At 41.1% G+C, this 24,169-nt stretch overlaps 1 protein-coding gene across 4 annotated transcripts; it reads right to left on the bottom strand.

Moving 5' to 3' along the window:
* On the bottom strand, positions 1-24,169 carry LOC131481793 (cytochrome P450 2C14-like). 4 transcript variants are annotated; one of them, XM_058672016.1, is made up of 9 exons: positions 24,002-24,169; positions 21,443-21,605; positions 21,035-21,184; positions 18,975-19,135; positions 12,430-12,606; positions 8,226-8,367; positions 4,164-4,351; positions 2,363-2,504; positions 1-209 (listed from the first exon to the last, which is right to left on the bottom strand). In XM_058672016.1, the coding sequence occupies exons 1-9, from the start codon at positions 24,167-24,169 to the stop codon at positions 28-30; spliced, it is 1,473 nt and encodes a 490-aa protein (XP_058527999.1). In that variant the 3' UTR covers positions 1-27. The 4 variants fall into 4 exon arrangements, with proteins under 4 accessions (XP_058527999.1, XP_058528000.1, XP_058528002.1 ...); XM_058672017.1 differs by having other exon boundaries at positions 18,975-19,106; positions 21,036-21,184; XM_058672019.1 differs by lacking the exon at positions 12,430-12,606.

Raw genomic sequence — 24,169 nt, 5'->3', positions numbered from 1 at the left:
GAGCAGCAGGCCTGTGACCTGCCCTCTTTAGACAGGAAGGAAGCTGAGCTTGTAAAACCGGGGCACACGGGATATTCCACTAACAAGTGGAGTGGTGTCAATGTGCTCTGGGTCAACTTGAGACTTCAGCTTGAAGTTCTGTAAGATGGTGGTCAGGAATAGAAACAGCTCCATGCGGGCCAGGGCCTCTCCCACACACGCTCGCTTTCCTGAAAATAACAAGCACAGGGGATTTTTCATCTAAGCATTGAGTCTGAAATGATCAAAACAAGTATTCAGTAACTAAGTGATTAATGATTGAATTGATAAGTGAGTGGAAGACAAGGTAGTTGGGAGGGTGTTGTGATATACACATGGAAAGAATAATGAACACTTGCTATATAATAGCCTAATGTAACATCTGTCATTTCTCAATAAATGTTTATTGACTATCAGTTCCATGTCACACATTTAATTCACTATTACCACAATGTAACCACTATGAGTTTATGTGAAGTTTTAAAAGTCACACATTGTGGACAGTAGGTTAAAGAAAGATGGGATGAAGGAAGGACATTCACACATGAGCATAAATATTGATCAAATGGAATGTAACGGTAAGATTTTTAAAGCTCAAGGACTATTAAAGCCATGAGAAACTTTCCACCTTATACTTTCTAATGAAGTATTGAAAACCACTCTAAAGTATAAATAATGAAAATTTTGATCAAAATAAACATTTTTAATTCTACCTTCCATTAATTAGATTAATTCACTTATGGCCCTTTAAAATTCAGAGGGCCCAAATGTAGCCTAGTTACTAAATCCTCGCCTTGCATGCACTGGTATCCCATATGGGCACTGCGGTTCTTGTCCTGGATTCTCCACTTCCAATCCAGCTTCCTGCCTTTGGTGACTTCCAATCCAGCTCCCTGCCTGTGGCTTAGGAAATAAGAAGACTATACAAAGCCTTAACACTATGCGACCACTTGGAGGACTGGGAAGAAGTTCCTGACTCCTGGTTTCAACTCCACTCAGCTCTTGTTGTTGCAGGCATTGTACCATTTACTGAGTGAAACAATGGACAGATCTTTCTCTCTGTCTCTCCTTCGTCTGTAAATCTTACCTTCCAATAATTCAATAATAAATTTTAACAATTCTGCAGAATATTTAGCCAACTATTACCTTTCTGCCTATCAGGACAGTGTATAACTGTGCGGTTCCATAAGACATGCTGTCCATTTAAAACCATTAATGATTATCATGCCCATATCTGATAATGAGGTCAAAATGGTTGTATTGGACCCTCATGATTTATTCCCGATTATGTTCTCGATTATGTTTAGCATCACTCCTTTAGTGTAAGCATCCCCATTCAGCTCTAGACTTATCCTACCCTCATCAACATTGCCAATCCTGCGTTTTCATGCTGTCCCATCGATCTCAAAAGCTCTTCTCTTCTGCTTCCTTTTGGAACCTCTATCTCATGTCCCATGTCAATGACCAGAAGCCACTTCCTCATCTGCCACCTCAGCAGCCTGTGCTTTCCTTCCTCAAAGCACTCATCCTAATGGGTTGCTATACTCTGGCTACTTCCTTCCTTCAGAATGTGAAGGCAAGTGTCTTAACAGCATTTTATGCACCCTGGGATACTAACTCCCCACAGTTCTAGGTCCATGCTGTAGCAGGATGAGTTAAACCACTGCCTGCATCACCTGCTTCCCAGAACAATGCTGGTTCTATTCCCAAACACTCCACTTCTGCACATTTCTTGATAATGTACCTGGGAAAGCAACAGAAGATAGCATAAGTTCATGGGACACTGCATGCATGTATGAGCCCCTGATGGAGTTCCAGGCTCCAGGCTTTGTCCTGGCCAGACCTACTTCTCGAAGTATTTACAGAGAGAACCAGTAAGTGGAGGATCTGTCTCTCTCCACAGCACCACATCTCTGTCTGTCTCCCAGTCTCTGTAGCTTTGACTTTCTTATAAATGAAAAATAAAGAAATCCCTTAGATCAATCAATGTGAGGACCATCACCAAAGTACATCAAAACTATCAATACATGATAGCTATCACTGTCATGATCAATGAGGAAAGTTTAAATGAGTCTCATTATAAGAGAAACATGTGGGTACTAAAGTATATCTACGTCACCAGAATTCAGTTAGCATATACTTCAGGTTGCTCAGTTTGGAAGAACTGGTCATACCCAAAATACCTTACAAATATAGTTTTACAGGCATTAGTAAGATAGACACAAGGAGTGAAACTCTAATCACAAACAATACATCTATTGTTTCCATCACACAAACTACCCAAGTTTACACAGATTTCAAAAATATGTTCTGTACCCTCTGTTCATTGGAAATAAGTGGTTACCTGTTGAGAAAGGTACGAAGTAATCACTTTTCCTAAAATTGCCGCTCTTGTCCAGGAAGTGGCCAGGGTCAAACTCCTTTGGGTTGGGGAATTCTTTGTTGTCATTCAGCACAGAACTCAGGGAAGGAAATATGGTTGTGCCCTGGATAAAACAGACAGAGAAACTGAATTCTGAAGAAGCCAAGTAATTGTAAGAAAGGATGGAAATTACTTTCTAAATCTCTATCATCTGTAGATGAGAAAACCCATGTGCAAAGGGGTACAGTGTCATTTCAGCCAGACCATGCAATAACCAGGATGAGCTGAAACTCAGGAAAATTATTTCCCTCCAGTAGCATTTGATGTACTGAGCCATTTGAAACTCAGTGGCCAGTTATTCCTCACTCAACCCAGAATTCCAGCAAGCCTGCACTTGGGTGCCTGCACCCACTTGCTGCTCTAATCTATTCTATGCACAGTAGAAGACCACAAATAAAAGTAATGTAGTGCTTATTTTTATTTTTAAAAACACATGAAAATATTTTGAATGTTTCTAAATGTTTGAGGAAATACATGTATGTACCTTGATGAAATAAATGTGAGAGCAAAGCTTCATAATTAAACTACAAACTACAAACATCCTGAACCAATACAGCAAATCTAGTGCAGCTGCATAAGATTCAGTGTAAGATAATATGTAAGTGCTTCCTGTATTTACTGATTACATATTGTATAAAGACAGTCCTGAATCAATGGCCATACTTACAGATGCAGAGAATCTACTTCATTCAACCCTACATGCATTCATCATAAAAAGGATTAGGACAAGAGGGTAAATTTTTATTAATGAAAAATAAATTTAAGAAGGTTGCTAGATATCATGTAACAAAAATAAGCCAATTTTATTTCCCTATATCAAAACCAAACAGACTATGAATCTATTTCCAAAAGACTATAATCAATTGAAAAATGCCTGCTCTCAATGGAAGATTTTTTTTCTGTACAAGTCAAAGAAATTAAAATAAAACAACAGTGCTGAAAAATAAGTCGTCTTCCAAATATTGGACATAAGTATGGGTTGCAAAATAATCTGTGAGTTGGAAAATCCAGCATTAAATGTCATCAACTTATTCCAAATTCATCTAAAAATGTATTGCCACTCTGATAGAAGTCCTGAGTGTTGGAAGCTGATAAGCTGATATATTTAACACTTATATGGAATTGTAAGCACCTAAAAGTAGTACACCTATTTCAACAGTAGAGAAAAATTCTAAGACTCTAGAAATCAAGATTGTAAGGGAAGATTTTTCTTTCAAAGATTCATCTTAATGTATTCAAAACACATACTTACAGAAACAGAGCAAGAATAGTATAGAACGGACGGAGTGAGGGGCAGAAGGAAACAGAGAAGCTTCATCCACTGCTTCTCTCTTCAAATGGCCACAGCAGCAAGAGCTGGTTCCGATGAAGCTGAAAGCGTCTCCCTGTTGACCTGTGTGAGTGCTTGGACCTACAACTTGGGCAATCTTCTCTGTTATCCCAAGCACATCAGCAGGGAGTTGGAGCTGAAGTGGAGTAGCCATGACACATATTGCACATGTGAGCTGCTGACTAACTGACAGAGGAGTCACTCACTATGCCACAATTCTGGGCCTTATGCAGTTTTCATAGCTGCAAACCACAAAGGCACAAATCAGTCTATTAAGACACCCCACTTAGGAGGCTCACACTGCTCTCAGGCTGTGCTAGTGGAAAATTGAAATCATTCTGTGTTGGGGAACTTCAAGATCACAGACCTGTGGTGTAGGAGAAACAAACTTACCTTGGGGATGATGTAGTTTCTGAATTTAACATCACAGGTTGTTGTATGGGGCGCAGCATTAGGGGCAAGGTCAATGAATCTCTGGATCTCATGTACGACAGCGTCCGTGTAGGGCATCTGGCTCCTGTCCTGCATGCAGGGGCTCCGGTCTCTGCCGATCACACGCTCAATCTCCTCCTGCACTTTAGCTGAGAAGACACAAGAGAGGAATCAGGGACTAGGATCAGCACAGCCCATGTCTCACAGCACGTGAGGGCTGAGTGAAGCAGGAGGCAGGTGTCCAACAGTCCTGAAGATCAGAGTGTACAGAAAGCATCACTGCAGCAGACACAGGAGGTTCATGGGAAATTCTTCCTATGAGAAACTGGGCTTGTACTTTGGCCGTGTTCTATGAAAATACATTTATATGCACAAACTTACTTTGATTAAAGTAATGCATATAACTCATCCACTTGATGAAATGCTAGTCTAACTTAATTTTGAAATAAACAAAAATCTTTTCTTAAATATTATTTTGATTGTAATGTCAGATATACAGAGAGGATGAGAGACAGAGAGGAAGATATTCTGTCTGAAGATTCTCTCCCCAAGCCACCGCAACAGCCAGTGCTGCTCCACAGCCAGGAGCCCAGATCCTCCTCCGGCTCTCCCAAGTGGGCTCAGGTTTCCAAGGCCTTGGACAGTCCTTGACTGCTTTCCCAGGCCACAAGTAGGGACTGCACGGGAAACCGGGCTGCCAGGATTAGAACCAGCGCCCATGTGGGATCCTGGCACATTGAATGGGAGGATTTAGCCACTAGGTCATGGCGCTGGGCCCTACTATAATTCTTTTTAAAAAACAAAAAATAATGACATTTGGCACATGCTAATCATTGTTTTTGAAAAGGAAGTAGATATTTTGTAGGACACTACTCAATAGTATTTGTAAATAGGTTTTTATAATCAGATATACATATGGCTATTGATGTGTGTGTTTAGTGTTAGTTTCTTTGCAATTTTGACTCTTTCATTTGAATTTATCACACAGATGGCTGATTTATCACACAGATGTCTGAACTACCTCAGATGATTATTTCAAAACTTGTGCTCACATTTCTATTGCTTTTGATTAGGTTGCAATTGTTCATATTATGGGATACATTGTGATCATTTCATGCATTGTATTTCGTAATTCACGTTAGTTTAGACTCCAATCACCAAGTAGTTTTTACATTTCCAATGAATATTTTTTCATTACACGTATTCGTGATGTATCAGATTTCAGTATAGAGTATGTTCTGATCAAGACATTGTTCCCTTTGGTCATGAATTTACGTTTACAAACTTCAACCTCCCCTCTTCCATTTCTTCATAAAGACATAGTAAGTCCTCATACACTGTACCCATCCATTCTGCCACACAACACCACAACCTACTCCCACTCTCACGTGGATTTGGTACCAGTTATACCATAATTTGACCTAGGTGTGTTCATTTTGTTCTAAATATAGGATATTGGGGCCACCATTGCTGCTTACTGGGTAGAGGCCACCCCATGCGACATCAGAATCCTTTATGGACACCAACTTGCATCCTGGCTGGGCTGCTCCAACCTGTCTCCACTTCCCATCCCATATGAAACTCCTGCCTCATGGCTTCAGGCTGGTCTAGCTCTGGATGCTATAGTGGAAGATATCTAACTACATCTCTCTCTCTCTCTCTCTCTCTATCTATCTATCTATCTCTCTCTCTCTCCATCTTATCTCTTTTTCCTGACTTGCTCATAAATACATAATTTTAGGGCCTGACAAGATTTCTCAATCAGCTAATCATCCAGTTTCAAGTGTCAGCCTCCCATATTGGAATAGTTCGTGTCATGGCAAGTCCACTTCCCATCGAGTACCCTGATTGTGGCATGAAAGGATGGAACGATATTTCTGGACTCTGCACCTGCTTTGGGGACCCAGAAGAAGTTCCTGGCTCCTGGTTTCAGGTCAGCTAGTCTCCAGGCATTGCAGCAGTATAAGAGGTAAATCAAAGGAAGGAAGATCATTCTCTCTGTCTCTCCTTTGCTCTGTAAAACTGCCTTTGCAATAAAAAAAATGCCTTTTACCCCAAAATTTTAGGTAAGTCTTACACACAAAATAAAATATAAGGAATGCTTTTCAAGACAGAAACGCATTCCATTAAGTGTGGGTATGTGTGTTTAATGCTTCATGTATCCATAATTGTCAAGGAGCATCAAGGAGGACTCCAGATCTAAATTATTATAAATAGTGCATGAAAAAACACAGGAATATTGCTATGTATTTAAGATCCTGAGTTGATCTTCTCTGAATCTATACCTCAATATTCAACACCAGGAATATATAATGTTTATTTTAGATTTCTGAGAACTATATTACCATGTGTATGTAAGTAATAACTAATTGCTGATTTTATCTATTTTTACTAATTTCTATCCTTGCTACCAGGGAACATGAGGACAGCTCTCTCCACCCCACATCAGACAAAGTGTCAAAGTGACCCACCTACAGACACGCATGCACACAGGCTCTTCCCTCACTCCGTTCCTCCAGTGTTTATGTCGCACTTTCTGCTACATCAGTGTTCAGCCCACACATCACTGTGGCTTACAGCTCCTTGATTATGGACAAGACAGCTAAGATCTCTGTTGCTCCTTTGTGTGTTCATGCTTAAACTGTTGATTTCAATTCCCAGGTGCAGATACTAATTTAGAAGTCTTGCAAATGCTCTTATGTGTTTTAACTGCTAGTATTCATTATTCTCATTACTGACAGCAACAATTAAATACCCATTTCTCTTAGACCTGGGTGTCTCTCTTTACACACACATTATCCCCTGGCCCACTGTGAAGTGGTGTTTCCAGCTCTGATACCCTACACACTTCCTATTCCTCCCAGATCCCAATGTCAGTCCACGGCCCAAGAAATCTTCTTACATGAACTCAACTGCCTGCAAGGAGACACCATCTAGGGTCTGTCTGCGAAAGGAAAGCAGACAATGAACTGCCACTGGTAAGACTCTGAAAATAAGCAAGCAAGTCAAGGATTTTCATGCCTTTCTATTCCTGAGTGTTTATATACACTGCTGATAGACACATTTATCTCTAAATAAAATCTTTATGGTTTGTCTTTACTCTTTAGTCTTCTGAAATGCCAAGACCCTGTGTTTTTTTGGATATATTCATCTATTTAATTTAATTTACTTTACAGTGAGAACTTTCCTTGCAGATGGCAGCACCTGCAGGCCTCTCCACGGGTGCTTCCTTGCTCTGACGGCACTTAGGCTGGAGCTTCAATCTCACAGAACTGGAGGTCTTGTCATCTGCTCTGTGGGGTGAGAACAATTCAGGATTCACCAGGAAGGATGCTCATCTGTGATTGAACTATCATAGTTTCAATGGGTTTCTGAACCAATATATATATTACTTATATATATATATGTAATCCAATACACAGAAACAGAAGCTACTAGAGAACGGTAAATGCTTATTTAAAAAGAAAAAACATGATTTGTAAAAGGTAAACCTTCAGCAGAATTCATTTCTGGACACAAGTTGCTAGGTTGATAAAACCCTTAAACACACCACCTCACCTATATACAAATTTAGTATTAGGAAAAAAACTTTTCAGTGTTGGAAAATGATGTCCCAGCATAGGAACACTAAATTGTTGACTTAACAAAAGACCTCTGAAAGACTAACAGCTATCCAAAGTGTTCTGCTCTCAGGGAAAAACCAGCAGTCAGTCCCAGGGCAGTTCATGAAACCTGTGCCTATGGCAGACCCCTCCGTGGAGCCCAGATGCTTTACCCACAGTTGTAGTCACTGTCCTCAGCTTTATGACATTGACTACTGCTCTCATGTCCTCACTGTCCCAGTTACGCTTCCTGTCGTGCACATTGCTCTCATCATTATCCCTTCATCAGAGCTGCACAAACTGCAGCTTCCAGTACAGAATCTAAAGGAAAAAGCTGCTCTGAGAGAAACAAGGTGCAGGCTAAGGCCCGGCTTCCCGGTTTCTCTGCTGACCCTGCCATGCTCTCTCCCGGTGCTCATACCTGCGACCTCAGGATGCTTCAACAGGAGCAGGAGCCCATATTTCAGGGTGGTGCTGGTCGTCTCTGTTCCCGCAACAAACATATCAAGCACCGTGATCAACAGGTTCTCAATAGTGAATTCACTCTGTGGATTGTGCTTTTCCTAGGAATTAATTGAAAATTTGATATTGTGCTAGTGCACATTTTATCACACTCAGCCCAAGACAACTCAGATTTCTCTAAAGGGTACAATTAAGATGGAAAGGACAATATTAAAACACTCTCAGCTGCTGGATCTAGAAGACATTATGTTAAGTGAAAGCAGTTAGACACAGACAGATAATCACTATATGTTTTCACCCATATATGAAAATGCAGAATCAAACCAAAAAATTTGATATGAACAATGCAGGACAGATGGAGGGAATTTGATTTATAAAAGTAACAAAGGGTCAGCATTGTGGCTTTGATATTAAAACAATTGCCTGAGATCGTGGCATCCGATATGGACAAAGCTTTGCATCTTAATACAAGTCAAATACAATTCTGATTCAGCTCTAGACCTATGGTCTCGGAAAGTCTGTGGAGGGTGACCATACCTGCCTAGGAGATGGTGGATGGCAGGTCTCTTCTCTCTGTAACTTGGTTTTTCATATATAAATTATCCAATCTTTATATTTAAAAAAGAATGGAAGCTGGGTGTGACCCATATGTCAGGACAAGTATTTCAATGCTAATATTGGCAAGGTTAACAGGAAAAGCTGGATATGGTTTTAAGATTATGGCAAACGCAAAATAACATAGTATGTTAAAAAGAGGGAAACTACCTTGGGATTACAAAAATAATTGGAACAACCTCACAGATTTTGTTTTACAAATTTGAAACTATTCTATTATTAAAATGTTTTCAATTACTGTAGTAAAACCATTGGCCTGTATGTGAGCTCAGTTTAGGGAACTGTCAAATCAGGCCAGGCCACTGCATGCACTGGCACATGCAAGAGCCTGGACAAGTGCCAAGTGTAAGGGCTTTGCAGCAGCATCCACTGGCAAGTGCCAAGAGAGGGTGCAAGTTATGTCAGACTGAACCCCTAAAACACCTGGAAAGTGCAAGGTTTGGGACTGGGAGAGGGACATAAGAGAAATTGCAGACCCTCTTCTGCTGGACAGATCCCTGCTGGTAGGCACAAGAGCCAGGTGGACCAGGCTAGACAAGGCAGCAGCACCCATTAGCATACTTGTGGACTGAAATGTGTGGTGGGGTTGAGTGGGCTGAGCTAAACTTCATCACCCATAGGTGTTGAATATGGACCGCAGCTTCCTGCATTCATTAGATTAGGTTTATTGGTGTCAGCTGGGAAATAAATAACTTGAGATCCACTCAATGTCAGATAAATCACTGTGTTGCAAGATATTTTTAATAGAAATTTCATCAATGTGTTCAGAATAAAAAATTAGATCGGAGAAATGAACCGTTAATTGAAAAATACTATAAACTATGTTGAAAAGACTACAAGTTTCAGTGTATGAAACCAATACAGAAGAAGCCCTTCAATTTTCCACACAATCTACACATGTTCTAAATGCACATAAATTTACAAATGAAACTCCAGCAAGACAAAGCCCCATAAGTTGATAAACCACAACAACAACTTAAAATATCCACATAAAACAGGTACAAACAGCTGTGGGAAACTCAGACATCCATCCCATCCCATGCACTGTGTCACACAAGCCAGAAGCACACCCCAGCATTGACTTTCTTCCCGAGCAGACAAGCTTTTAGACCAAACAGATGGGTACCGATCGTGTATTTCTTAATTCTCTAACTTGGAAGTGGTGTTTCTCTAAACCAAAGAAACAAGTAGAAGTTGTATAAAGGATGCACACACAGCCAATGGATTCATCCTCCATGGGTATGACACAGGATGAAATATGAAGGTCATAATTTCCCCCTTTGTGAGAAAGTGGTGTCACTGCTGACAGGAGAGGGTATAGAGAGCCCGTGTCAGGACGCTGACAGGCACTGCACACAGCAAACCTCTGAAATCCTGAGCAGAAGCCTCCCCTTTCCCCCACCCTAGTCCTAAGTACTCCAATGTGCCTAAGGACATACTCATTCATCCTGCAGAGGACTTATGCAGACACTAACTGCCACATATTTATGATTCTCCTGCATCATCAACTACCTGTTTCTACAAGTGCCTGGGCCTTCTCATTCCCAATCCTCCTTAGGTCACAGAAACCAGACATGCAAATGCAGTGGGTCCATATCCAGCAGTGTCTCCCAGTCAGGGATAACAGAGCATTCAGAACATGAGTGCAGGTAGTTTCTGCAAATCCTCTCTCTGGAAAATGGAAAGGGAATGAAGAACAGACAGCCACTCTCAGCCCCATCGGGAGGATACATGATCTGGAATGTGTATCTAACCCCCACATGTACAGCTGCACCTCCACAGCCCGTCTTCTATCCTCACTATCTTGTAGCACTACAGGACAAAGCACATCCTCACCTCCTAGTGAGCACTGAAAACAGAGGAAACAGCTGTGAAGAACATGAACTTCACATGGCATCTCAGAATGACTCCCAGACGGAGGGGTGAGATGCTTGTTATACACAAGGCCAATCTAACAAGATTGGTTGGGGCAGCTCTAGTCTCTAATACACAAAAATTATTGCAAGGAGCAAGGAAAAGCACAAGAGTGAATTGAAAATATGTGACTTATCTGAGATAAAATTCAAAATGTCATTATACAAGTGCTCAATTTAGTAAAGAGGGCACATGAACAAGTGGAGAATTCCCACAGAGATGAAAGTGTTTGAAAGATTAAAAGGAAATCATATAGCTCAAGATGAGTGTGACTGAACTAAGAAGTTCAGATTTACACTTGGACAGCAAACGAGAGGAAATACAACAAGGAACCTCTAATACTAAAGGACTGAAATGTATTGACTGAAACGTGGCTGACAATTCCCCAGAATCAAAAATCCAGTTCTGGAAATAACAAACGATATCAGAAACAATAACACCAATAAATCTAAGACCAACTCAAGTCACAAAAACCATCAGGAGAAAACTGAATTCCTACACACAGTGTAACTCAGGTAAGATAATAAGTGAAGATTTTCCAGAGAAGAGCAATATATTCGAATCCTGAAAGAAAAGCTTAAAAAAATACTACATCTGAACAATGAAGGGGAAAAGTGAGTTTTGACATGGTGGCAGAAGTGGCACCAGCCAGTTGCCATTGCCAATAACAGAGTGGCTGAGTCCAAATTCCACCTCGCTCCTGCAGCATTTCCCCGTTAGTTCACTCTAGAGCAGGAGGTGAATGTTCAATTAGTTGGGGCCTGGTCCTCTTTAGGGGACAGTAAGACTGAATCCTTGATTTGTTTATTTGTCCTGGTCTCATTCTAATTGGGAATCTCTCTCTCTCTCTGTCTCTCTGTCTCTCTCTCTCTCTCTCTCTCTCTCTCTCTTTCCAAAACCTTTTTTTCTCTTTTCCTCTTCCCCGGATTTTCCCAGTCTGTTCAACTCCTACATTCAAATAAGTTTTACAAAAATGTAAACATTCAAACATATTGGTAACCTGAATAGATAAACTTGATTCCCAATACAGCTCTTAAAAATATCTTGAAAATAGGATGCTGGACTTCTACCATTGTCTATAGCGATGATGTTGTACTTAACAGAATAAACTCAACTGCTGCAAAAAGACAGTCCTAATGCAATAATATGGGAAAATAAGGGGCAGGGAGGGGTAATGGAACAGCAGGAAGGAGAAATCACTGAGTCTATGGAAATGCATTGTGAAATGTAAAACTTCTTTGTACAAAACAACAATCCTGACAGTCGCATTCCAATCAAGAGAAAGAGAGAGAGAAAGAGGGATAGAGAAACCTTCATTCACATTATCCCATATTCTGCAGGATAGGAACATGAGCAAAATCAGTTTCTGTTGGGTATTTTAATTTTTTAACTTATTTCTACATTAACTGTGGTGTGTGCATTCCATGTGACCTCAGATACCATCTAGAAGGAGAGACTATACATTCTGTTAAACAATTCATTTCAAATCCCCCATGATACTTAGTCAAGACCCAAAAACACAGCAAGTACCTAAAATGATGGCCAGATACTTCATATCTGATCATGCAGATGTTCTCAATAAGCACAGAAATTACTAATAAGCTAAAATTGCAGAAAAACAAATAATGCTTTACCTGTTCCATTTTGATCAGGAAACAGTCAATGAAGTCCCGAGGGTTGTTAATGTCCAGAGATTCTTGATGTTCTTTTACTTTTTCCAACACATAATTTTTTATATAAGTATTATTTCTAATTGTTGTTTTCTGACTTCCAGGAAGATAATCAATAAGAATGGGGAACATATTGCAGAGCTTAGGAAGATAATTTAAAAATGCAATTAGAGTACATTTATTAAACAGCTAAACAACACATAAATCTACAAGTCATAACTTTTCTAGAAAAATGCATCTCTACCTTGAGCAGCACCATTGGAGTGTTTGTGCAGATTAACCCTTGGTGCTGACAAGCAGAAGTAAGGGAGAAAGCCCTGATCCCTTGATCAAAGATGACAATAACCTCTTTACACACATACTAGTTTCATCATCTTTATGTCAGTTCTTACTTATTCTATTAATTCTTCCCTACAAACTTAAAATATAGAGTGGCATGAATGTGATCACTCACATTCTATAGAAAAACGGAGAGAGAAGAATGGTTTAACACGTAAATAACCACATCAGGCTCTGCTATGTCTTTATTGAGCCTGCAGCCTCAAGAATAAAATCACCATTGTGTGAATGGGGTAAAAGTGAAAAGATCAAGTAATGCAGACCAAACTTTCAGGATGAAAATCTGGGCTTAGAGTGCTTAGTTACTTCCATAAATCACAAAATGTGTCCACTCATCACAGGACAAAATTGATATTTTTCATGAATCTTTCATCCCCAACCAATCATTTTTTCCAATAAACCTTCCTTTGTTAGTATCCCAAGATTTTCAAAGGTTCTTTGTGGCATCTGTGCTCCCATTCGGCCTCCTTGACATGCCTACTTGGGGTCTTTCAAGCAAACAATACAATGAAAATCCCTCTAAGTCAAATAGTAAACACATATGTGAGAACCAAAACCTTTCAACAGGAACCTGGGATGTCCATGAAGAGTTGTGAGCAGGCTGGTGGGCACAGAAACACCTTGAGAAAACAGGATGTCTGCTTTGATGGGAAAACCACCAGCCAAGGGTTTGAATTTCAGCATGATTTCCAGGCACCTGTGCTCTAAATGCTCAATTCTATTTCCAGGAAGACTTCTATGATACTACAATATGAGCAGTTCTGTGGTGTGCAGTCACTTCACCATTTGATATCAATAAAGAAGTCACAGTAGATAGAGCAAAAGTCCCATTTCTCCTCAAACCTTTTACTAAATCAATTCATACTAGACTGAGTCAGCTTTTTCAGAACTCTAGACCACAGCAAACAGTTTATAGAAACAACAGAAAGCTCAAGGAAACAATAATATTCCAAGAACTTTTTGTCCTGTTATGTGCCATTGGCTCGTCTTACTCCTAAAAGGAAAGTGGACTTCTCAAGGGCAGCCCTGATATCATGGTGGGACTATACTCCACAGCTCCAGACAAAGAGGTTGTGTCTCTGTTCTAATTCTGGCAAAGAACATCCAGAGAATGACCCAAGACATTTGCCTCCATTTGTGTTTAATTATGAATTCACTCAGATGCAAAAAAAACAAACATTCCTCCATAAACTGTAAGAAAAGCAAATACCCTGCTGCCAACCCTCTGCAAAAGATTGTACTTGAGCTACACAGCACAACATTGAGACCAAAACACGAGGACCTTGGGAGAGAATAGTGTAGACAATTGAGCATTCAAAAGGACCTGAATACTGGGAAACTGACCAAACTGCAAATATACCTTGGCCAGACAGAGGTCTAGGAAGGGAACTGAGAGATGTATTGCACTAGAGGGAAATGAGGAAAGTAAGACCTGAACTTGGAACGCCATGTTCTGAAGAATCAGGAAAGTTGGGGAATCTGACGATGGTCTGAACTTCAGGTTTAAGAGAACAATTTGAGAAATGATGTACATTCACCCTGGTTAAAGAGAACATTCTAAGAAACGAGGCACATTCACCAATGCTGTGATACTGAAAGACCACAAGATGAAGTGTTCCAGGGCCTTTGCTTTTGTGATCTCACACCTGTGTAGGAGAGGTGGATGCAGCCATGGCTGCTCCAACATGCATGGTACATGGGCGTGGGGTAGTATCAGGGAGCTGTTTCCAGAACGAGTCTTCTACAAGCTGGTACCCACATAACAATGAAAACTGTTGTTGGTGTTATTAAAGAACATACATAAGCATAACATTTGAGGGAGTACTTACAAAAAAGTATGGAAAGATGAGATACAGAAGTTAAGGAAGAGAGGCAGATGGAGGAGAGAAGATTTGCATTTGCAGCCTCTAAGAATCATGACAACATTGATACAATGATTGTTCAAAAATGCCAGACAATTGGTGGCATAGTTTTGAGGTGAAAATGGCCTTTTCTAAGCAAGAGACACAATCAGCTGCTGGATCACCAAGGGGACACAGGGATAGAGGTGACAATTTTGTGTCACAGAGGGAACACTGCATATGGTTGAGGTAATTCTGACTAAGTGGAAATTTGGGAGGAACAGAAGGCTCTTGTGGTGGAGCTGGCTGCAGCAGCAGGCGAAATTATGGTGGAGGTGATGATGCATAGAAAGTGTGGAGATGATATTAATAGTCGTGGTTAAAAGCAGCAGAGTGGTTGAGGATGAAGATATGGAAATCAAAAATTGAACCTAGTAGAAAATATGATTCCAATGAAATAAATATTGAAGTACCAATGACAATATATTGCTTGTGGCAATATAATGGTTTTGTAAGTTATAATGAATAGCACCTGTAAAACTAAGGATATAGGGCAAGAGGCAGTTTTGGAAGAATTTGTTAGGGCAGCTTCCGTAGTGGTGTTTCTTCTGGAGCTGGTGGTGGAAGTGGTCAATCAGGTAACTGAAGGATCCAAACCCAACACAAAAGCACTAAGGTTCTTAGCAGGAGAGAGATAGAGAGAGAGAGAGAGAGAGAGAGAGAGAGAGAGAGAGAGAGAGAGAGAGAGAGACAGTTAGACAGAGAGAGAGCGCAAAGATACAGGTTACTTTGAAACTCATCTGCAGTGCACAGACAACGACAAAGAATCTGCCAAAAAAAAAAAAAAAACCTAAGATGCTTAACATTAACAAGAATCCTTCTAGTTCATGATGTCATAGCCATAATTTCTAGCAACTATAGCCACTGAATAATGGATATAGTGTCAATTAGATGTATATCATCAAGGCCTTTAACTCTGAAAATTTGGTATTTATTTTCCATTCATTACACCAACTATATAGCCTACACATTCCAACAGAAATTTTTAGCTTGAAACAAAAAGAATTGGGGAGTAGACATTAGGTAAATCTTAAGATTTCATTCTGAGGTCCAATGCAATAGCCTAGCAATTACATCCTTGCCTCGCATCCACTGGGATGCCATATGGGTACCAGTTCATGTCCCAGCTGTACCACTTCCCATTCACCTCTCTGTTTGTAGCCTGTGAAAACAATAGAGGATGGCCTAGGGCCTTGGGAACCTGCAATCACAGGCAAGACCCAATGAAGCTCCTGGCTCCTGGCTTCAGAATGGCTCAGCTGCAGTCACTGAAGCCACCTAGGGCATGAACCAGCACATGGAAGATCTTTCTCTATTTATCGTCTTCTATTTGTACACCTCTATTTCCAAAAATGAGTAACGAATAAATAATGAATATTTCACTTTGGAAAAAATTCCTAATTGTAGTCTCTCTACTCATTTCTCACAACAACTGCCACTCTCACCTTCCTGGTAATACATCCATTGGGAGGCAGCAGGAGATGGGGCAACACTTGCACCCATGCCACCCATAGAAAAAACTCAACAACGTCCCAGATTGCTGACTTCAGTTGGCACACTTTTGCTGATGTGGGCAACTGAAGACAGAATCAGAGGATAGACATTTTGTGTCTATGTGAGACAGTCTGAATCTCCTCCAGTCTCTACCAATCAAGTAAACTCAAAGAAAAATAAACATTTTTAGCAATAAAAAGCACAGAAAGGACTTGAGAAAATCCTGAACGTTCACCAGTGACTGACACTGAGGTTCAGTTTGAACAACATGTATAAGTGGAGGTTAGAGGAGCCCCAACACAGATCCAGGCCTTCTGTCCCCTTTCTCATTTTCCTTCCTTTCCATCACTTCTTTTGCTCTTCTTTTGGCAATTACGTTTCTCCATTATGTATCTCTCCTGCTTGCTCTCTTTCTCATTTTGTATGTGTATGCAACTTTTTGTTTCTCATTTTTCACTTTCACTTAAAGTTTCATGTCTGTCAATACCAGTTACTAAGAAGGTAAGGGAACAGAGAAAGCATAGCACACACAACACATCAAACACACATTTTCAACGATCTAGAAAAAGTCACTGAAAAACAGCTAATCCGGACGGCTCTGGTCCCCGCCACAATTCCAGCCTAGCACAGCCAAGCTTTCCACCACCTACGTACGTCCATGGGGTGAGCGGCTGGCTGGCAGCCAGTGCGCCATTTGGCGCCAGTCTGTGCCTTCTGGCCACCCGGCCAGGAAGTTCTGGAATTTGGTTTCTTTGATATTCTGCATGAATTGCTCCATGCTGAACCCACAGTACTCTGAGAATGTGTATTAGTCCTTAAGATTCTCAATGGCAGTTATTCTTCCTCTAAAGAACCTGTAGTCACTTTATAGTGCAGATTTCCAACACCAGTTCATTCAAAAGGCAAAATTCTGGGCTTGTCCAGCAGGATACCCCATTACCTGATAGGATGTGGATTCAGTCTCAGAGGGGTCACAGAAGGCAGGACTATGACATTGACTGGCATTCGAGAAACATACTAGGGACTAGTATGTGTCAGGTATGCGTGGACCAATTCCCTAGAAACTCTGACCCCATTGGACAGTTTATAAGGGCCGGTGGAGTCTATGCAGGAGGCATGACAGTCTATGGGGCGCGCTGGGATAACCCAGAGCAACCTCCGGCATACTTAACACTGGCTGAGAACAAGCCTGGTTGGGGAGCTTTGGGGGATGCCCTGGCTGGGTGGAGCTTACCACTAAGGGCGCAGGAACTGGAGGGGGGTTGAGTTCTGCTTGGGTCACAGTTATAATCCCTTGGCACAAATATGGATTCGGACTTGACGCACCATGCCAGGTGATACCGCAGCACAGTTTGGTGCTCCGGAGGACCAGGATAGATGTGGGACGGGCTCGGCTAGGTTTCAACCCCAACTGCGCCATATATGAGATATATGTGGGTATGGACGAGCCGTGGCTGGGCTGAAACTCTCAACAGCAGGAACCAGAATGCATTGAAGAGCGGTGCTGGCCGAGGGACCTGCTGGTATGCGTGAAGCCTGACATCAGGAAGGGGTCGGATGGAGGAATCTGAACAGTTCCTCTGACAGGACACTGACTCTACAAATAAATGCCAGAAGCATGGAGGTAAACAACCCAGAAGAGGCTTTGGAAAGTGACCCACCTGCATACACTTGGCTCGGGTTGGGGCAGACCAGGCTGAGTCAGTTCACGTCATCCACTGGTAAGCCCGAGCGCTGGAACTGTGCAGGGGCCTGGCCAGGTTTGGTTGCGATAAAACAGTACAAAACACAAAATGCCAAGGCAAAATGGCCTGTGCCAGTAGGGAATGCAGCACCCAACCAGCACACCTCCCACTGGTTTAGGTGAGGGACAAGTGTGTGATGGGCAGAGCCAGGGAGAGCTGCAATACTCATTGGTTCCATTGGAGGTCGGGGCTCAGAATACATCCAACCCAGGGGTAACAACCACCAGCTGATCGGAGTGATGGACTGTGGCGGGCACCATGCTTACTAGTAGTGCATGTAGGAGCCTGGACTGGGAATGCCTCAAAGTTCCTTTGGGGATTCCCCTGAACAAAATGGAGCAATCAAAATATTACCCAAGAAAAGATGGAAGATGGAGTAGATCAATCAACCACCTCAGCTATATGCTTCCAGCGAAAAACTGGACAAGGGGAAACTCTAAGATAGACTATGTCAATCAGTGGACTCTGCACCAGCCTCATTGTACCTGGACTGTTGCTGATGATATGTTGGAGCTTCTAATTGATAGATGTGACGCTCTGCTGGCTCTGCCTTCAAATCTGAGAGGGCCTCCCTAAGAAGCCGTTGAACTTGACTGGACAGAAGGATGCTGGACTCTGTATGGAGTGAGCCTGTAATTAGGGAATCCCAACGGAACCTGAGCTGTGGTTATGCATCATGGTGAAGGAATTCACCATGGGGCAAGGGTTTGGGGTGAAAGGGGGAGAATCCGAGTACCTATGAAATTGTGTCATGTAATACAATGTAATTAATGAATAAAAAAAAACTGATTGGAGAAGCCGGAAAAAAAAAAAACAGCTAATCCTATAGAAAAACAATAATGGTAAACATGCTACTGGGTAAAAAGATAAAACAAAATCCATAAATAGAATTCAACTTTCTCACAAACTTTGATAGAACACATTGCAAAGTCAAAGTTGAAAAGTGGAGAAGCTGCACTGTAAGACACAATTCTGAGCTTGTCACTGAAGACAAAAAAGTTTCATTCTTAACAAAGGAACATCATCTCACCTGTACGCTCTTGGAATTAACATTCTTGAAAATTTCATTGAATTTTCCCATCAAGTTAAGAAATTGCTGGTCTTTATAATCAAAACGGTTCTGGAAAATCACGGAGCAGATCACATTGCAGGGAGCAGCACCCAGGATAAAGGTGGGGTCACAGGGTGAGGCTAAAGAATGAGAAACATTTTCAAGCACCATTAGAAAAGCCATACAAACCTCCTACACTTTGAACTATGAGACACAGGTGATTTTAGACTCTAAAACAGGAACTATGTACAAATTACCTGACTAGCATCATCTTCAAAGTGCTGAGAACAACACTACTCCCCTTCCCAGAAAGGACTGTTGACCTCATCCCTTATTGAATGACAGTCTTCCAGCTTCAGAAACACCCAATGCCAGAGGAAACATCACAGCCTCTGTGCGCAGGACTCTGACCCCAAGTCAATGTTATTTGGAGGCTAAAGGGAAAACCTGAGAGGTCACCCCTAAACACCTAATAACTCAGGTTATCAGTGTACAGTTATATCTACACGGAAAATGAACAGTCAGTTAAGGAAGCCCTGCTGAGGAGTTTTTAAACACATTAAAAGATTGAAGAAAATGGGTGTAGAAACTACAGAAAGAGGAACACTGACAGAAAGGGTTGACGCAATTCAGGACTTTGAAGGAACAATTAAGGACAGCGAGCATCCATGGAATCAAGGAAATTACCCCCCCCCCCAAAATGGTAAGAGAATCATTTGCCTAAAATTAAAATGAAGTTATTCAACTTCCATTCAAACTGACATGGCAAACATCACATGTAAATCCAGAAATGACGTTCTTTGAGCCTTTGAGGTGGGAGGAAATGTTCTTCCTCCCTAGGAGACAATGCCCAGCACCACTAATCAGGTTGCACACCTTTTCTTTGCACTAAACCTGTGCTCTTGTGAAATTCTAGATAACTGTGCTACATAGACATCAAAAGTACGCTGTGTCACCATGAATTTTCAATAATGGTCATTGTTTAGATCAATTTTATTATTTCGCATATAGGAAAAGATAAGTAGAGTAAAGTTTTCTATTTTCTTTTGCATTTTGTATTTTACTGAGCAACATTAGAATGAAACTTTTGTTGCATCCAACACAGCAAAAAATTTTAAATGTAAAAAACAAACAGAATTAACATCCTAGATATAATTAAAGGTGAATTCAGTCAAGAGAATATAAGGAAATGACATGGAATTAAATAACATATGGATAAGGAATTAAATAACAGATGGATATTGAATGCATTAAAAAATGTTTAGGCAGTTAAAATCAAAGCCCTACAGACATAAACACTGAAAAATCTCTAAACATGTTAAGATGTTCATTCCACAAATGCAGACCAACTAGTGACAGTATCTGATACTTTGTCATGCTCCATAATAGTGTGATCAAATCATTCCCAGCAGGCACCCTGGTGAAATGATCTAGTTGTATTTTACAATTAAGTCACAGGAATAAAAATATTATTTTCTCTTTGAAAAATTGAGGTTGCCAAAACAAAGCAAGAACAGAAAAAAAGTCTGATGAGGTTTTTATTCCAAGTACTATATAATGATGAGTATGTGAAGCACAACAACTAAATATCCACAACAGCTCCCTGGACTCTGCTTCAAACAGAGTCCCTGGCCCTGATCCCTGCTCCTCCAGGGAGATGAAAACCACGACAAAAAATGCAGTCGCTCACTGTCCTTGCAACGAGTCCATCCAAGGCTATCACTAGACAGGGGAGAGGCTTCTTATGGACATTTAAAGGGTCAGCCACCAGATCCTAGGATGGCATCAAGCGGCAGTCCCTGGCCCCAGGTACTGATGTGGTTAGACTGCTGGGAGCAGCCCTCTCCGCTCCTCTCCCCTCTACTCCCAGTTACAGGGAGGAAAAAATCAAAAACTAATGTCTCACTACTTTCCCCCATTCCTCAACTTGCCACACCAATCAGTGGTCCTTATGCACATATATCTTCCAACTACGTAATCTTCATCAAAAAATAAAACAAGTGTGATTTTCAAAGGGAGAAAAAGATAAATAAACTCACCATTGGTTTTCCTCAGCTCCTCCACAAGGCAGCGGGCCTCCTCCTGAACTCGTTCCTCTATGCTCCTCTTTCCCATCCCAAAATTCCGCAGGGTCACAAGTGAGAAGCGCCGAGTGTGCTTCCATGTCTTTCCATTGCTGAAAATGACTCCTGAGAGAAGAAGTGGAAAGTCAAGGAGCATTTCAGGAGAAGAAGAGGAAGCTGGCATTTGAAAACTCTGCAGTTAGAGCCCCCAGCTTCTGCACTCACCTTCCCAATATCCATTGTCAACACCAACACACATGCATGTAAATAAACTTGAAAACACACGATCGTATATGTAAACATGAAACATGTGAATGTACAAACAGAAATATGTATGTGAACACATGAAAACACACATGTGTAAATGCACATGAGAACACTGACCTAATCCTTTATTAACTTTGTGAATCACTGGCAAAATCGTTCTTCCAGAAAACTCCTCTCCAAGGTCAATTAGTGCTTCCTTTACTGCTTCATAACCGTGCAACACCACAGTGGGCTTCATGCCCAAATACACAGTGAACACAGGGCCATAGACTTCTGACAGCTGAGGGAGGAAAGAAAAGGAAATCTCATTTGGTTTACATTATGTGAATTACTCAGGTTGTATGAACTCTTGGATAATTTTGTTCTGTCAGATACAACATCAACATTCTGGAAGGTATACACAAACATGATGATGATTACAACAGCGCCACACATGGTGGCTCCCAAAAACCACACCATTTCAGGGAAAATTGGTTTCAGATCATCCTGGCTACTCAACAAGGATTGGTTAGCGTACCTTCTAGATGAATAAGACAACAGTCTAAAGGTTTAGAGATTTGTAATTGTGTCTCCTATGACTAATAAATAGAAGGCCCATATTTAAATTGTGCTTCAGTGACACTGATGCCTGAGAATTTATCAGGACTCATGAGTCAGATCAGACGCCGACCTCACTGCACTATGATGATAATTGGATCACCTACAAAGGTCCTGACATGGGAAGCACAATCAGTAGTAAGGAATACTAGATTTATACTCACCCAGGAACCTTGAAAGGCCAGCCAAGTAAAGCTCTATGTGAGTAACTAGCACTGAATGTGTGGGTACCACCGCAGCAGACCAAGAACACACAGACTTGATGTAAAGATGATTTGACCCCTACTGTGCATTCTCTGAAACAGACATGGGTTTGCACAGTCCAAATGCATTCCATTACCACCCAGAAGACCCTGGTTCATTCTCTCTTTTATTCATTTGTACCATCGAGTATTGTATTCATACAAACCATAAAGTTTTCCTGGACATCAGTAAAAATTTGCATCCCTAACGGTTAAATGACTTACCATAGGTTATTTTTCCTTTATATCAGTAATAATTTGTTTTCTTGAAGTTTAATTCCCTTGGTTATCAAAACACAAAAGCAAAACACAAAGAATAAGTATGGATGATTTATCACTAAAATCAGTATTCACAAAACTCTCTGTTGCATGGGCTTTTATAAACTAAACCAACAATGAAAAGAGTGTGAAACAAATGGCTTTGACTTCACCCTACTGCTTTAAAGCCTCTTTACTGACCAAATGCATTACTTTCTTCCAACTGTTTCTTTTTTTATTTATAAACATTTTTTATTAGTTATTTTGCATTATGTGACAGTTTCATAGGCTCTGGGAACCCCCTATCCCTCCCCCTCCCCTCCCCCCTGGTGGATTCCTCCACCTTGATGCAGTATTTCAGTTCAAATTCAATCAAGATTATTTCCTTGCAAACATATACCAAGCATAGAGTCCAGCTACTTATTGTCCAGATGGGTTGAACAGTTTCTTGGGCAGACCTTTTCTGGTCTGAAGTTAGAGCTGGTAGAATATCATCCCAGTAAATTAAGAGTCCCAATATAACATCAACAGCAATTTGCAATGTTATGGAATTGACATGGTTTTGAGTAACCAGTATGTTAAAAAAAAAGAAAAAAAAACAAGTCCTAACCACAACCTATGATTAGCTCATTGACATTTCAATTTTAGTTCATATACAGGACCGGCTGCTATATACCTTAAAATGGCTATAAGGTACCATTCAGCTGTTTCGTGTCTATTTCATTATAGTATTTAGCCATTTGTTGTGTTAAGGTAAAATTTTGCTGATCTTGGAAGATTTTAGGATAATCTAGACTGGCTTGTAACTCTAACAAGACATTTGTGCAGAATATTTTTTTTTTGGGTGGTGTGCAGGAAAATCCTCAACACCATGGTGAGGAGTAACTAATCTTTGTGTCCCACCCAGCGAGGCATGAGCCAATCCATGCCAGCTCTTTCCTGTCAGATTTCAACTTCTACTTTTTGTTGTTAATTTATTTTAGCTTTTTTTTTTTTTTAGTTTGTATGATTGTTTGCTGTGAGGGGTTTTCTAAGCGATCCCGATGGTCATTGCGAGGGAGAGTGGGGGTCCAGAGGTGGAGCCAGGCTCGGACCAGAGAAAGCTCTCCTCCCTGGTCCAGAAGGACATTTATTGTTCTTCTGTTTCTGCAGACCGCTCAGGGCTTCTGGTTGTCTTTCCGATGTCTTTCCGTTGGTTTCTGCACGGTAGTATTTGGACTTCTTCCATCCCCTGCGGAAGCTCCGGTTGGGGGTGGGTGACCTCAGAGTACTCGGCCTGCGAGGGTATCCAATTCCCTGTGGCCTCCTTGGCAGTTGGGATATAGTCCTTGTTGCTCGTATTAATAGTTTGTGGTGAAGGTCTGGGAGTCTTCATGGTTGGGATCCAAGCTTCCTCCTTACCACCTGCTCCACTCTTCTTCCAACTGTTTCTGAGAACACCACATCAAAAAGTTGAATCCCAAGGGACTGCTTTCTTGGAATAAAATACTTTGGTAATTAATCTCCACTCATGCAATATTTTTAAAACTTAACACAAATTATACATTATAAGCACTGGGACATAACAATGCATACTTACTTTGGTTAGGGATTTGCTTATGTCCTTAAAATCTATCTGTAAGATGTTGCCAAGAATTGGAAGAGGAGTGGGACCAGGCGGGAGGTTCCCTCGCCCATGGCTCTGTTTCCAGAATGAAAAGAGAAGCAAGAGGGAGAGACAAAGCACCAGCACCACCGTGGGATCCAT

The sequence above is a fragment of the Ochotona princeps genome, chromosome 13 (genome assembly GCF_030435755.1).
Source record: "Ochotona princeps isolate mOchPri1 chromosome 13, mOchPri1.hap1, whole genome shotgun sequence".
NCBI classification, from domain to species: Eukaryota; Metazoa; Chordata; class Mammalia; order Lagomorpha; family Ochotonidae; genus Ochotona; species Ochotona princeps.
Note: the sequence above shows the minus strand (reverse complement) of the source record. Positions and strands in the feature narration are given on the sequence as shown.

What these genes read in the sequence shown, in the direction of transcription:
- LOC131481793 (XM_058672016.1), bottom strand. Translation starts at nt 24,169, where the DNA reads ATGGATCCCACGGTGGTGCTGGTGCTTTGTCTCTCCCTCTTGCTTCTC. An exon ending in TAAGCAAATCCCTAACCAAA is followed by an intron (nt 21,606 to 24,001) that starts GTAAGTATGCAT and finishes TTCCTCCCTCAG; the next exon opens with CTGTCAGAAGTCTATGGCCC. An exon ending in GAAACTACATCATCCCCAAG is followed by an intron (nt 2,505 to 4,163) that starts GTAAGTTTGTTT and finishes TGTTTTATCCAG; the next exon opens with GGCACAACCATATTTCCTTC.